The sequence below is a fragment of the Orbicella franksi genome, chromosome 8, assembly GCF_964199315.1.
Source record: "Orbicella franksi chromosome 8, jaOrbFran1.1, whole genome shotgun sequence".
NCBI lineage: Eukaryota > Metazoa > Cnidaria > Anthozoa > Scleractinia > Merulinidae > Orbicella > Orbicella franksi.
This window is the reverse complement of record NC_138152.1, coordinates 30,168,510-30,183,131: the sequence shown is the minus strand read 5'-3', so window position 1 is coordinate 30,183,131 and position 14,622 is coordinate 30,168,510. Positions and strand designations below refer to the sequence as shown.

Below are 14,622 nucleotides of genomic sequence, written 5' to 3'. Positions count from 1 at the left end.
AAATTCGTTGACATCTTCTGTTAAAGTTTGGTATCAGTCATTCTGCTTTTACAAATCATAGTCTGTAGTTGTTGAACTACATATGGGTTTGTAAAAAAATGAACAAGGTAGTAATTTATAGTCACGCTATAACTTGTACACGCGCTGAACCGTGAAATTATCCCTTAGGAAGGAGAATCTTGATGCTGAGTTTCAATTGATTGAAATCCGCGAACATCATACCAGGATAGGTTTCCAAGTTACAGGATTCCAGCTGGTTTTGATTTCTCATTTGTCTCGGTTGAGTGAGTTTAGAAAAAGTAGGTTGAGAATGTATGATAGAGTAAGAATTTTTTTTGTTTGTAGTAATTATGAATTGTCTTTTGAGAGTGCTAACGTAGAAAATAAATACAAGTGTCAGACACACCGTTATAAAAGCTTGTTACAATAAAATAGAGCAGGGTGAAAATAACGCGTTGTTTTCTGTTTGCGTTCGTTGTTATCTAGGCGGGAAGAAATCTTTTTCCATTACTTTTACTGTTGATTCCCAATGTCCAATTGCCTCTTTGAGACCCGCCTTTAGGGAATCATGTTAGTTGTATTCAAGTGTCCAATCAAGTCTTGAACTTGTTTTGTTGAATACATATACCATGATTATTTTCTGACGCGGTTTATTGAGAAAATTAGAAATTGCACCAACAAGAACGTTTTCTTTTTCAGTTAAAGATTTGGCTATTTGAAAGAAAAAACAAAAATATATAATTTGAGATATATCAGCATTTTATTTGAGTACGGAGTTTTTTTGAAAAAAAAAAAAAAAAAAATAAAGGATCAGATAGAACTGAATGATTTTCTTTTACAAAATCATTGAATTGATATCAGGAGCCACAACCTGCATGGCCGTAGCCAGAAACAAATTATGACCGAGGCAGTGTCCAAGAAATGAGTTGTGACTGAAGCAATGTCCATGGTTTAATTCTATTCCTGGGAATTTAGGGTGTTTTTGACTATAAACAACAAAAACGAAAAAAATGACTGAGGGAATTGCCTCGGTTTGCCTGTTACTTAGCTACGGCCCTGACCAGATTGTTAACTACATAAAGAAAAAACCCTGTTGGTGATTTTAAAGATAAAATACAAATAGATAACTATAAATAGATGTGACTGAAAATACTGCTTCCAGTGTTGTGATCGGTGATGGACATTCTCTAAGATTTTTTGTAATCGATCCGTTGCTATTCTTTTCTGAATTTTCTGTGCCTTCTGTCCACCTTCATAAGGGTTGCGATATCAAAGTTTGTAATTGCTAGCGTTTTAACCCTGCTTCAGTGCTGTCGTTTTATTGATTTCTTGAATCCTGAACGGTAAGTAAGCGCTATGCAAAGTTGAGTGCCAGCTTTTAGGGCACTAAAAACTATGATTAGGTCAGATATCTAAGAAGCCCAAGACCGTGCATTCACCTACGTCGGGGAAAGCAAGCACTCGTGGAGTTCGCGCGGGGCCGAGCATGATCCAGGCCGTGCGAGCAACAGCGAATCAAAAGAGAAGCAACAGGTTGGACTACAAAAAATCTGAGAGAGATACAAATACAGTCAAACTTCTACTAAACGACCCTCTGTTAAGTGGTAACCCTCTATTAAGAGGTCACTATTTAAATTCCCGAAATTCGCTTCACGTATTTATGAAATGTTTAAGCAAACAAACGGAACAATGATCCTGCTGGTATACTTTGGGTCAATTGTGATCTAATCAGCTTCACATATAAAATGAAGAATATAAAAGGAGAAACCGCGGTACAACGTGGGATGATTTATGGATGAAATAAAGTACACCTTCAAAAAATTATCCTCCGTTGTGTCGGTTTCTGCTTTTATATTCTTCACATATTTACTATATATTCAGTGGACGCGGTCACCATTTGGACTTCCCAATTGGCTAATTTTATTGTAATTTACCTCCGTTGAACGGTCACCTTGCTACATTAGGTGCTCAACAGAAGCACACTTTTATGGTGACGAAGAACTCTCGTTGGCGCTGAACAAAGTCAATGACTTGCTTCACCAAATGAAGCTACTCGAAATGCAACGCTAAATCACAGACGAACATCACTGTTTTTTCACTTCATGTTAAATGAGATGCCAAAACTGTCAATGACCGCTTTAAAGCAAAGGCGCCCCTCGCTTACCTTACGAACAACATTACTATAAAATCTGTTGGTTGGCAATAAGTGCGTGGCTTAAATATATTCCGCGCCACAGATGTTACGAACAATAGATCTAGTTTTAATTGTGCGCTTACTTTCATTTTCTCGTTCAATTTTTGCCCCATAATGCGTTAAATTTTTATCACCTCTCTTAAACGGTCAACCTCTATTAAGCGGTCACCTGGCTATTTCCTGAGGCCGAACGCTTAAGGACGTTCGCGCAAAAATCTTCCACTCGAAAGATTTTTTAAATTTTTACCGCAGTCAGATAATGAGTTACTTTTGTCAGAAATCCAAAAAAATTGGGGGGTCACCGACTTCGTTTCACCGTGTGGAAAACTACCCTGATTTAGAAAAATTGGGTCACGTGATTCAGCATGGTCTACAGGGGTTTATAGTCAACGGAGGGAAACGATCTTACTCATATTTTGTGGGTCTATTGCGTAAATAATTCCAAATGTTGCCAATGTTTTCACAAACTTAACCCTTCAAGAGGCATTTGAAACCATCGCACAGACAAGTAAAGAGCTAAAAATAACGGAACTCGATAGTGCATTTTGCAAAAGAATTCAAACTTCTAATCCATAGTTTTTCTTTATTTTTTCGCCAAACGAAGAAAATCGGTTGAGAAAATGATCCATCAAAGAAATATGGGGGTCACCGAACGTCCAAAATCATTAAATCCAGGCAAAGCTGTAGCAATGACCATCTGCCCTATCACTGTTCATTTTGGACTTAGCGCGCGCATCGATGCATGACGTTGCGTGTGAATTATGCGCAGTAAGGATGCGCAGAAACAATTAACGCGAACGTGCTTAATAGAGGTTTGACTGTCGCCTGCTCGAAATTCGCCCAGCAGGATGTCTCGAATAGTACTGCCGTACCCGGAAATGCTCGAAGATTAGATTTCTCCATTCAATAACAGTTCAAAATTCAGCTGAAATATAATAACCAAAGGTCTTCTGGTACAGCTCTATGCTTTATCATATCGCTTAACACGCGTTACAGCGAGCAAATGATTTTTCTTGTCACTTTTTTATCGGGGTTTTAATCAAGTTAAAAATTACTTATGTTCGTAAGCTCAACAACTCCTTAAACTATACAGTCGACGGCAAAAAGTGCTTTCTTTTCTTTCACTGTGCGTAAAAATTGCATGTTCTATTCCCGGCTTTTAAAATCAGTAATGTCTTCCAAAATGTATTTCTACCACTTCACAGGCTGACTGTTGCCTGCAACTGCGACTACTATTTTTATATTTTCCCAGAAAACTATCCATAAATGGGCATTCTTAGTTCAAAGACTGTTCTGTCACAACGTGTCTGTTATTCTTTCGTCCGCAATAATACTAAGTGCATTCAGGATCAATTTTGGAACGTTTCATGATCTTTCATAGGTGTCAATCTCAGGGTGATTTTACCTAACCCATGAAATACTTGCTACACAATTGGATACTATTAGATGCTAATTTACTTATTTTAGTTTACTATATTAATTAGTTTTGGCTCTTTTTGACTAATTGTTGGATGTTGTTTTACGGCTTAAATAAAATCACTCTACCTGGAATTATATCACTGAATTGTATTAAAATGCCTAAGTATAAAACAACAGAAAAATAAGCTGATTAAAGAGGTGAGCGCTCATGGATTGCACGCTTCCTTACTGTTACAAAATTTAAAGTGCTTCTACAAAGAATGAAAAACAGCCTAACTAAGAGCATGAATTGGATTATTAATGAGCTGACAAACTATAAAACTGCCGAGAAACAAGGAAACAGATAACTGTTCTGTTATGCTCCCCTCGAACACTTTCCCCTAACCTCTCCATCCGCAAAAAGCACGTGGTCATTTTAGTAGTCCACGTGAGTACATAGTGCATTACTAAAGTGCGATAAGCTAAGATAACAATAACTAAACACAGTCGAACCTCATTGCATACCAATCCGTAAGTGGACGCTTCGTGATTTTCTCAGGTAGATACAAACACTGAATCTGAAACCTTGTATAAGCTGGCAGCTCTCGGCACAGCTCAATTGTTTGGCGGCCCCACTGAAGGCACCACTTACGGAAAGTTGGAATGCATGTATACAAAGTTAAATCCACGCGACTTTCGAGCAGAGTTGAAACTAGATTTTACACAGAAAGCTTTCAAGAACTACAAGAACAAAATGCGTTGAGGAAGGCAATGGCAAATTCCGCCATCAGCTTCGAGCCTGATTAAAAGAAACGACACTAGTCAAAATGAAGTAAAACACACATCAAATGAACAAACTGGCAAATGATCAAATTAGGCAAGAAATACATCAATCAATTAGAATCCATCGCCTAATGTAATGACCTGGGGTCTTGAGACAATACTTAAGAGCAACCGAAGAACTTAAGAAGGTCTAAGAGCAGGAAGACTTCACACAGCAAAATAAATGACGAGTCTGACGAAAATAACTTGCGAAACTTTTGAGATGGTATTCTATCATCTATACAAGAAAATCCTCGAAGAAAACGCCTTCCTAATTTTCAAATCTCTAGTTACTTTACGAGTTTTCCTCTTTGAAACGATAAGCTAAAATTCGACATAAGCTCCTTTATAACTGGGTTAAAATTTAACTGGCATGAAATCAATTCAAAATTGAAATGAACTGAAAATTTACTGTGAAGCAGTATAAATTCGAAAAGCGAAAACAGAACATTAATCGATCAGAATTGAAATGTGTTAAGTTCAAGATGACAATTTGATTAACTTAATTTTGGTTTCTTGTGGAGAATACGGGGGCACCGCGAGGAACTGGGGAGGGGGGAAATGGGGTGGGGTCGGTAGTTTTCATTCACAAAGCAACTCCGATAATAGTCAGTTCAGTGTTATTTAATTTCTAACAATTCTTGTATTTTATTTTGATGGAAATAAGATACAATTGTTGGATAAGAGAAGTCACGTCAATTTCTTAGGAATCCGCCATATTTTTTTACACTTCTCATTTTCCTCTGCCTGACATTCTCCACCTCGTCACTTATATGCGTCACCCCCAAGATAACTCAGTTTGTGAACGTGCTGTTTACAATTTGTTAATATCCTATAATTCGACATGTCCTAACAGGTACATTCCAGTCACGCATTGCCCTTGTGATTATTATAATATACGCCAGAGTGAAGTTCCCTTTCAGTCGGAGCAAGATGTCGTCTGAGCACCAATACGCGATGCACTTCTTTCTCATTTTTTTGTTGATTTGCCTGGGCACTCCAGCCAATGAAGGTATGGGTCGACTCTTTACGTTCTGTGACTGTAAACATTAATTCAACTTCTCACGGCAAGTTCAGGCGTTTTGTTGATCAGACAAGAAGCGAATTGAGAGATGGGGGAGGGGCGCACAAAACAAGAAAATTGAGAAATAAATCTCCTACTAAGGCAACCAACATGTCCATTCCTGGGATATCGGTTGTACATTCAGTTGAAACTTTGTAGGTGCAATCATTTTGACGAAAAGAGTCTTATTTGTTCCTTTACAGCACTCGGATTCAAGGCCGGAAAAGAAAACGTAACAACAAGCTCACTAGGGCTGTTCGGTTGTAAGAAAATTTACTTCCAAACGCCATTTAACGGCGGACAGCAAGTGACGGTTCTCGCCTCAGTTGGCCATACCGTGAAGAGCCAAACCCCTCGGAACGGCGCTGCAGTCTGGGTGGAAGGTGTTAAAACGAGTGAATTTACAGCCTGTGTTCTAGAATTTGCTAACGGTTCAAATAAGTCCATTGAGGTAAACTATCTTGCGTTTGAAACGAAACCTAATGGATCTCAAACTGGCACCACATTCTTAAACTCTTGGACAACTGGAACGGAATGCAAGAGGATCGATTTCCAGCAGGTTAGAATTTGTTTTGTTGAGTGGTTTAGAAAGTAGAGAGATATATAAAAAGTTCATGAAAAAGGGGGCCCCGATTGTGGATGTGGACTAAAAAGAAACAAATCAGTTACACCAAACAAAAAATATTAAGATGGTCAGTTAACGCAAAAAATGATTGCAGTATACAAAGTAAACTAATGTGTATGACAAAAGATGAAGAAATGGTGTGGGAAAATTGAAAAGCGGAGAATTAAGCCTGGCCACGCAATCAGAATTTCCTAAAAAACTGCAAAAAGATAAATAATTAAATAAAAGCCAAAAGTTGCCAGGCAGTTGGAAAAAGCTACCTTATATTTAACCAGTGTTTTTGTTTGAAGAATTGGTCAAAACGTTGTCAATATTTTTGAAAGGAAATAGCACAGAAAAGAATTGTTCTTAAAGTAACGAGTTTGTTTACAGCGTCAAAAACGCCGCTTTAAAATCGCAAAAGAATCGCAGAGCTCAGAAAATTCTCCCACTCTGATTGGCTACCCAGGTGAGGCATTTAACGTGGAATTGCGACTCTTGAAAGCGAGGCCTTGCGTGATATTGCACCGAAACAACAAAAAAACCTTAACAGTGACCTTTTAATCATGTTTCACAAAGCCAAAAACAAGCACAAGGCTTTTTCAAAATGGAAATGAAGTTTCGCTCTGCTTTGAACTAAAGTACAACTTTTCAGAGAGATAGAAAAAGCTGATTACGCTAGCGACTACCAGAAAACAACAAAATCATAACTTGGACAAGAAAATCTCCGAAGCAAACGAGGAGAAAGCTTCAAGGCAAAGAAGCTCCAGCCGCAATTGTGACACATATGGAAGACAAAACGAAAGCTTTCAAAGAGAGTATTACCTCACCAAATACAACAAAAAGTACAATTACAGCACAGCATTCATTTTGAGGATGTAGGCCATCTCTTAAAAGTCACAATTTTCCTGGCCATGGGAATTTTTTTCCTCACCCCAGTAAAGAAATCAATATCAAATATCTTGTATAAAATGATTCCGCTCGGCCGAAATACACAGCAAAGCAGACGAACTGACATCGCCTCAACCGCGTCCTTAGATGGCAAATTTATAAACTCACGCGGCCGTAAAACAATCATATTCAAAGCGTGCGCGACGACTTTCAACCGCCCAAAATCTCGGAGCCGACAAGTCACGCTATATAGCCCAGATTCAATTGCAAGTTACAGCCTCTGGAAAAACAACGAAGGATGTCAAAGAAGCTGGCTGGGTTTGCATTTAGTGCTGCTGCTTAAAACTAGAAGTGGCTCCGCCGGCTCCACTTGCAAAGGAGATGAAGGGCATCGTCTCCGGCTTCACGCAAAGTTAACGAGAAGTTACGATGTCAACGGTGGGCCACGTCACCACCAGCAGTCAATTCAACAATCACTTCTCATTTACAGCGAGAGCTTTCGGTTGACTGTTTACGGCAGTTCTCGGTAAGCTTTTCTGCTGCGAGAAATACGTTTTGACTTTTTATTCTCGACTCGTTGTTCTTTCGAGGAACTTGAACAGTGAAAATTTAACTTGCATTTAAATTTTAATTTGAGTGTAAACATATTTCTTAATTTATAAAACTGTTTGCTAGCTCGACGTTGTTGAATATCAGTTTTCTCGCTTCGCTTTCTCGTTTCATTTCGCGATTTGTGCGATATATCAGTTTTTCGCGTAAAATTAAAACAATTCAAAGAATAAGACCTGGCCACGCGCTCAGATTTTTCCCCAACAATGCAAAAAGATAAATAAATAAATGTCTAAAGTTGGCAATTATTGGCAAAAACTGCCTATAAGTCTGCCAGTATTTTGTGTGCAGAATTTGTCAAAAAAATTGGTGATACTTTTGAAGGGAATTAGTGCGGAAAAGAGCTTTACTTTAAGTAACGAGGTTGTTTACAGCATCAAAAGCGCCGGTCTAGAATTGCCAAATTGGAAGAATAACATAGCACAGAATTCTCGCACTCTGACTGGTTACCAAGGCGAGGTATTAAGCGTGGAATTACGACTCTTGAAAACGATACTTTGCGTGACTGTTCACAGGAGTGACAGCAAAACAACATTGACCTTTTAATCATGTTTTCAAAACGACTGTCGCAGTCTACGAAGCAAAAAACAGGCACAAATCTTTTTCAAAGTGAAAGTGAAAATGGAGTTTCTCCCTGCTTTTAACTGAAGTACAACTTTTTAGAGAGATATAAGAAGCCGCTGACGATTCCGAGTACCAGAAAACGACAAAATCATAACGGCTTGGACAAGAAAATGGCCGAAGCAAGCGAACAGAAAGCCTCAAAGCAAAGTTCAGCTGCCGAAGAAGCTCCAGTGTCAATTGTGACATATATAGATTACGAAATGGCAACTTTCAAAGTGAACTTTACCGGCCTCACCTGAATACAAAGAAAAGTACAGCTACAGTACAGCATTGATTTTGAGTTCCTGGAAATTTTTCCCTCACTCCTGTGAAGGCCCAACATCCGACATCTTGTATAATATGGTTCCAGTGGGCCGAAATACACTTGCAAAGCAAACGAAGGACATCGCGTCAACTGTGTCCTAGGATGGCAAATTCACAAACTCAAGCGGCCGTAAAACAGTCTTATTCAAAGAAAAAACGACGACTTTCATCCGCTCAGAAATCTCGGAGATTCAATTCAAGTTACAGCCTCTGGAAAAACGACGAAGGATGTCAAACAAGCGGGCTGTGTTTGCATTTAGTGCTACTGCTAACACTTGAAGGGGCTCCGGCTCCACTTAAGGTTTTACGAGAAATTGCGATGTCAACAGCGGACCTGCCTCGCCAACAGCAGTTAACGCAACAATCACTTGTGATTTACAGCGAGAGCTCTCAGTTGACTGTTTACTGGCCTGTCATCGTTTAACAACTCCCCAGTAAATATATCTGTCAACTTGCAATATGGTACAACGGCAGTTCTCGGTAAGCTTTTCTGCTGAGAGACTATTAATTCTCTACTCGTTGTTCTTTCGAAAGACTTTAATATTGAAAATTTAGCTTGTATTTCAATTCGAATTTGAGTATAAAATTATTTTTTACTTACAACTGTTTGCTCGACGTTGTTAAATGTCACTCAGTGTTTTCTTGCTTCGCTTTCTCGCTTCACTTCGCGATTTGTGCAATATCGGTTTTTCTCGTGAAATTCAACGTGCAATTCCCGAGTCAGGTAATGAATTTTCCTTTACTGAAAATTGTGAATATTCTGCCATTTTGAAACATGACTCGTCCGAAAGCTCAGCATCAAAATATGGCGTAATTGCTCAGCAAGAAGTATTGGAAACAAATATTTAACTGATACGGAACATTGTTCAATAACTGAAGAAAAACACTGAAAAGGCTCCTCTCTTAGTGAGAAGGTGCAACAATTGCCTTGTAATTCAAAAGTTGCCTAGCAACTGGAGGCTAAACCTGTATAGCAGACTGTTTCAAGACAGTCGAAAAACATGAGTAAAATGTCGCAATGTTCAAATTTGTTGCAATTAAGAAGAGTTTATCAACTGAGAAGAACTACAAAGATTTAAACACAAACATTCCTAATGCAAAAGATGAAAAACCGATTGACAATAAGCTGATTAGTGGTTTTTAGCTTTAAGCGTTCTTTTGAATAATTAAAATATCCTCGGAGGGCTCTCATTGTGAAAATATGTACACTTTCTGTGGTGTGTAACGTGCTGCGTGACTCGCTTTTGTTGTTATTTGAGGCATTTTGTATTTTTACCATCCCAAACGTTTAGTCAGTTTTTTCAAAAGATCTGTTGCAATCTCAAAATGTCTGTAAGTTGAGGAACAAATGACGCTCAAGCAAGCATTAACTCGTTCTTCCATGATTGGTCATTTGGATATTCGCTGATCTGTTTATTTGATCATTCACCCACTCACTCGCTTAATTTACTAATCTTAACTCCTCTCATTATTTCATTTCAGCGGTTTTCGACTCCTCCAACCATATTTGTAACTGCTGGTCACCAAGTTCCCAAGAGACCTCAAGATGCCACGGCTGTGTGGGTGGAGGAGTTGCGCGTGGACAATTTCAAAATTTGTCTCAGAGAAGCAAAGATTTTCGATGGAACCCATAAAGGCATAAAGATAGTGAGTAAATTTAAACGTCGTTTTCCGTCAGTTGTCGTTCTGATCAACTAGGCTCTGCCAAAGATATGCACTTCATCAAAGTTGAATGAAAACCTTGATGACCCCTGTCTAAAAAACAGTGTTGTGAAATATTTACATGTGTTACTGTATTACCAAATATATCAGAGGCTACCTTAACATGTGACGAGCCTGATCATCTTCCATGTTGAAGCTGTTCCAGATTAGTCTCTTTTGTACCAGTATTAAATATCAAACGTTGGCTTTCTAAAGAAAATAATATAAAGAAATATGTTTCTGGTAACTCTCACGATAAACTCCAAGCTACTTGTAGAAACCATGTGATAGAAACCGTAAATAGGCCCAGCTAATCTGCAAGCAGCTGAATATACACACAGGAAAGAAAGTTGCTACTTTTATAGAATTTTTTTCTGAAAAAAAAAAAAAAAAATATATATATATATTAACATCTTACTTGGTCTGTGTATCTTACTTATAATTTTTCTTATGCGTTGGTGAAATCAATCATAAAATGGACGATCTGAAAGGAAATGACATATTTTTATTTCTTTGATAACTGCCCGGTTTATACAAAAGCAAACAATTGTCAAATACTTGTGAAATGTTCGTGGCTAGTCTGACGCGGCGTTTCGTCTCGGCCAAGAGACTCTTCAGAGACCTTTAGAACTCAAAGGCAAACTCGTTGAGCATCACGCCCAAAGTCCCGTTCGCAAATTCTTGATGTTGACAGTTGAGGGCCAGACTGTCAACATCAAGAATTTGCGAACGGGACTTTGGGCGTGATGCTCAACGAGTTTGTTTTTGAATTCTAAAGGTCTCTGAAGAGTCGACTACACGATAGAAAAACTGAACATTTTAAGGCCCTTGCTAAAAGCGGTCACACCTCAGCCACTGCGGATCACGTTACTTCCACGGGTCATAATATTGAATGGGACAATTTTGATATCTTAGCAACTGGTAGGTCAGATATACATTGTAAAATTAAGGAAACATTGTTAATTCGTGATTTTAAGCCAGCCTTGAATGAAAACGTTGGCAGTGAAAAACTTTTTCTTTACTAACATTTTATATTGTTATTATTATGGTAATTTTTTTTTCACTCATCTGTTTGTTATTAACTATTAGTCTTGTTACATATTATTAGATACCAGTCTTTTTCTTTCTCTTCGCGTTTAAATTTCGATTGTAATCTAGTTAACGGTCACTTCTGAAGATGTATGCTGTACATACGAAACGTCAAGGAAATTAACTTTGTTTAACATGCGTTTTGGTTCCATGTTTATCACCGCGGTTTGTGTTTTGTTTCTTCTAATACTACAGACACGCTTTGGCATTAAAATTGACCACACTTTTAAGTTGCACCGTGGCAATAACAGTAACAAATAAATACGCCTAACAAATACACCTTTTGTCAGCGTCACATTTACGGTGCAAGTAAAGATGGTGTCCTTATAAGTGGTGAAGATGAGAGTGTTAATAATTCTTACAAAAACCAGCTTTCCACATGACCCATTAAAACATATGCTAGGTACAAAATTAATGCAAAGAACATTCTTATATGTTATTTTTGAAGCGGGTCTTAAATATTCCAGCATTGTGGGAAACAGCCAGAATTTTTTGACATGGCTGGATAAATGGTTAAAGCCTGTGACTCGCCAATCTTCTTACTGGAATCGCTGTTACCAGGCAACTGTAAATGGCTGGTCATCCTCTACCTTCCACTCAAACTGTGACGGCAAAGGTCCATCTGTCACAATCTTCCGCGTTGGAAAATATATTTTTGGAGGATACACAAGTGTCTCATGGAGTAAGTGACATGATCAATTTCATCTTATCACAGGCCACCCAAGCTCAAACTGTGAGTCAGCGATGATCATATTGCACAATAGCGGTCTCAGAGAATTTTAAAACGAAGTTTTAAAATGGAATATTTTACAATATAGTTTAGGAAATTTCAGAGGTGGCAAATTCTTAACAAAATTGCTTACCTTACTTCCACGATGTATAATTTGCTCGGTTTACATATCTCATAACTCATTCGATTTTGGGAGAAAACTGCGGCATGGAAGACCTTTATAGGAAGCGGTAACTCACTATAATAGCTTCGAATCATTAAAGGAAGGGAATAGAAAAAAGGGGTCACCCAGAGAAAGGAAAGTAAGTCAATGATACTGAGAATTTTCTGGTTAACACATCGTGATAAACAGGCGAATAGAAACTTGCATTTTCAGAACTGGGTATCATAAGTTGTATGACTGATTTCAGACGACAAAGTAATGGATTTGAGTGGTTTTGATCTGAAGAATGATGTTTCATGCATGCAAAGCTGAGAAAACTATTTTTACGTAAGTTATAAAATGTCGCATGGAAATCAATGTAGTCAGAAATCGGGGCAGTGGTTTCCAGTCTCCCACCGGCCTTGCTCATCCGAGAATTGAAATTATGAAAAACTTAGGACACATTTTACATACAGGAACAAGAGAACTTAAAATTAACACTACAAGAAATAATGCCGAGCTTAGAATAATGGCAAAATTTTGTGAACCAAACAAAATAAATTGTAATACGTCATTAAGTGTCAGTAAACATCATTCAGATGTTGGACTTCTTCTTCCATTGTGTATTTCAAATTAGGTTACAGTTGTTCATGGCACTACGATTCAGCAGCTTTTCTCTTCTCATTGGTGAACAAGCCTGGTTGGCAGCCACTAAAGCTAGATCAAACAGGACAGTATAGTTATTACAGAAGCCATTCCATCTACAGCTGCTATGATCGTGGTCCACACTTTGGAGGAGGAACCGATATTTACCTTGCAAACAACGCTGCATCAAACACCAACTCACACTCAAACCTTGGATACACCTACAGCCCGCCAGCTGGCAACAGCAATCAGTCATCCTTCACACGATCATTCCTGGGGGGTAGTTACTACTTCCGACCTGACGAAGTCGAAGTCTTCTACGAAACCACCTGAGGAAATCGCGGAACTTGGATTCTTCGTTTTACACACCTTGCTCAGTAAAATTAAACCTTTGCAAATATAAAAGGATTTATACCAACTGTTGGTAAATTATAGAAGCGCAATATAATCAGAAAATTTCAATATCAACGAGGATATGTCAATCAATAGGTTAGAACAAAATCGAGTAGTCACGTATCCTTAGTCTAAGATAAACAGTTTACTTTGAGCGGCTTACTTCTTTGGTAATTGCCATTAAAGGATAGTTTTATGGCTCGGTGTTATAACAAACTATAACGTTAACCAAGCTAATGACTGCTGCAAGGAATTTTCCTTTAAGTCTTTCACGTCAGTCACGAAAACGCGCCGACAGTAGCGATGTTTCTCATTACAATTCCTTTCGTACGTTTTTGATTAACACAAAATTGTTTATCCAACAATCGGATAAAAGTAGATTACGAGTGTGTCTAGATTAAATCCTTCGCGCCGAACAAAAACGTTCAATGTTCATTACTAAAATAGAAATTTTCTCAATAAATTCGTTGACATCTTCTGTGAAATTTTGGTATCAGTCATTCTGCTCTTTCGAATCACAGTCTGTAGTTGTTGTACTACATGTGGTTCAGCAAAAAACGAACAAGGTAGTAGTTTATGGTCATGTCATAACTTGTACATGCGCTGAACCGTGAAATTATCCCTTAAGAAGGAGAATCTTGTTGCTCTGTGTCAATTGATTAAATTCCGCGAACATCATACCAGGATAGGTTTCCAAGTAACAGGATTCCAGCTGGTTTTGATTTCTCATTTTATTCCAGTTAAGTGAATTTAGAAAAAGTAGATTGAGAATGTAATGATAGAGTAAACAGTTTTTTTGGTTTGTGTAATTATGAATTGTCTTTTGAGAGTGCTAACGTAGAAAATAAGTACAAGTTATAAAAGCTTGTAACAATAAAATACAGCAGGGTGAAAATAACGCGTTGTTTTCTGTTTGTGTTCGTTCCTATCTAGGCGGAAAGAAATCTTTTTTGTTACTTTTGCTATGACTTCTCATTGTCCAATTGCCTCTGTTAATACTGCCTTTAGGGAATCATGGTAGTTGTATTCAAAGTTTCCAATCAAGTCTTGAACTTGTTTTGTTGAATACATATATACCATGATTATCTACTGTCACGATTTATTGGATAAACTAGAAATTCCGCCACACGAACCTTTTTCTTTTCAGTTAAAGATTTAGCAATGTGAAGGAGAGAGCAAAAAAAAAAAATGAATTGGAGATTTATCAGCATTGTATTTGAACGCGGAGTTTCGAAGAAAAAGAGTATAACACTGTACTTTGAGAAATCTGAAAAAGGCTAATTGAAGAGCTCTCGTTTAGCTGTCTTGTGTAATTAGTTTTCAAAATTACGTGAAATATTTATTTTTAATCAAATCACGATTTATTTAGCTCTAAATACACAAGAACGGAAGTACAAATACGACCTACAATAAA

General features: G+C 37.9%; 2 protein-coding genes across 2 annotated transcripts; both read left to right on the top strand.

Annotated features, from left to right (window-relative positions):
- Positions 1-5,263: 5,263 nt before the first annotated feature.
- LOC145494344 (uncharacterized) lies at positions 5,264-10,206 on the top strand (the record flags this gene model as incomplete). Its single annotated transcript, XM_081473785.1, has 3 exons — positions 5,264-5,426; positions 5,681-6,036; positions 9,991-10,206. Coding segments are annotated over 3 exons (735 nt in total), but the record flags the coding sequence as incomplete, so codon positions are not given.
- Positions 10,207-11,592: 1,386 nt separating this feature from the next.
- On the top strand, positions 11,593-13,495 carry LOC145495703 (uncharacterized). The gene is made up of 2 exons (XM_081475315.1): positions 11,593-11,980; positions 12,808-13,495. Exons 1-2 carry the CDS (start codon positions 11,638-11,640, stop codon positions 13,146-13,148), a joined length of 684 nt encoding a protein of 227 aa, XP_081331441.1. The 5' UTR covers positions 11,593-11,637; the 3' UTR covers positions 13,149-13,495.
- The last annotated feature ends 1,127 nt before the right edge of the window (positions 13,496-14,622 follow it).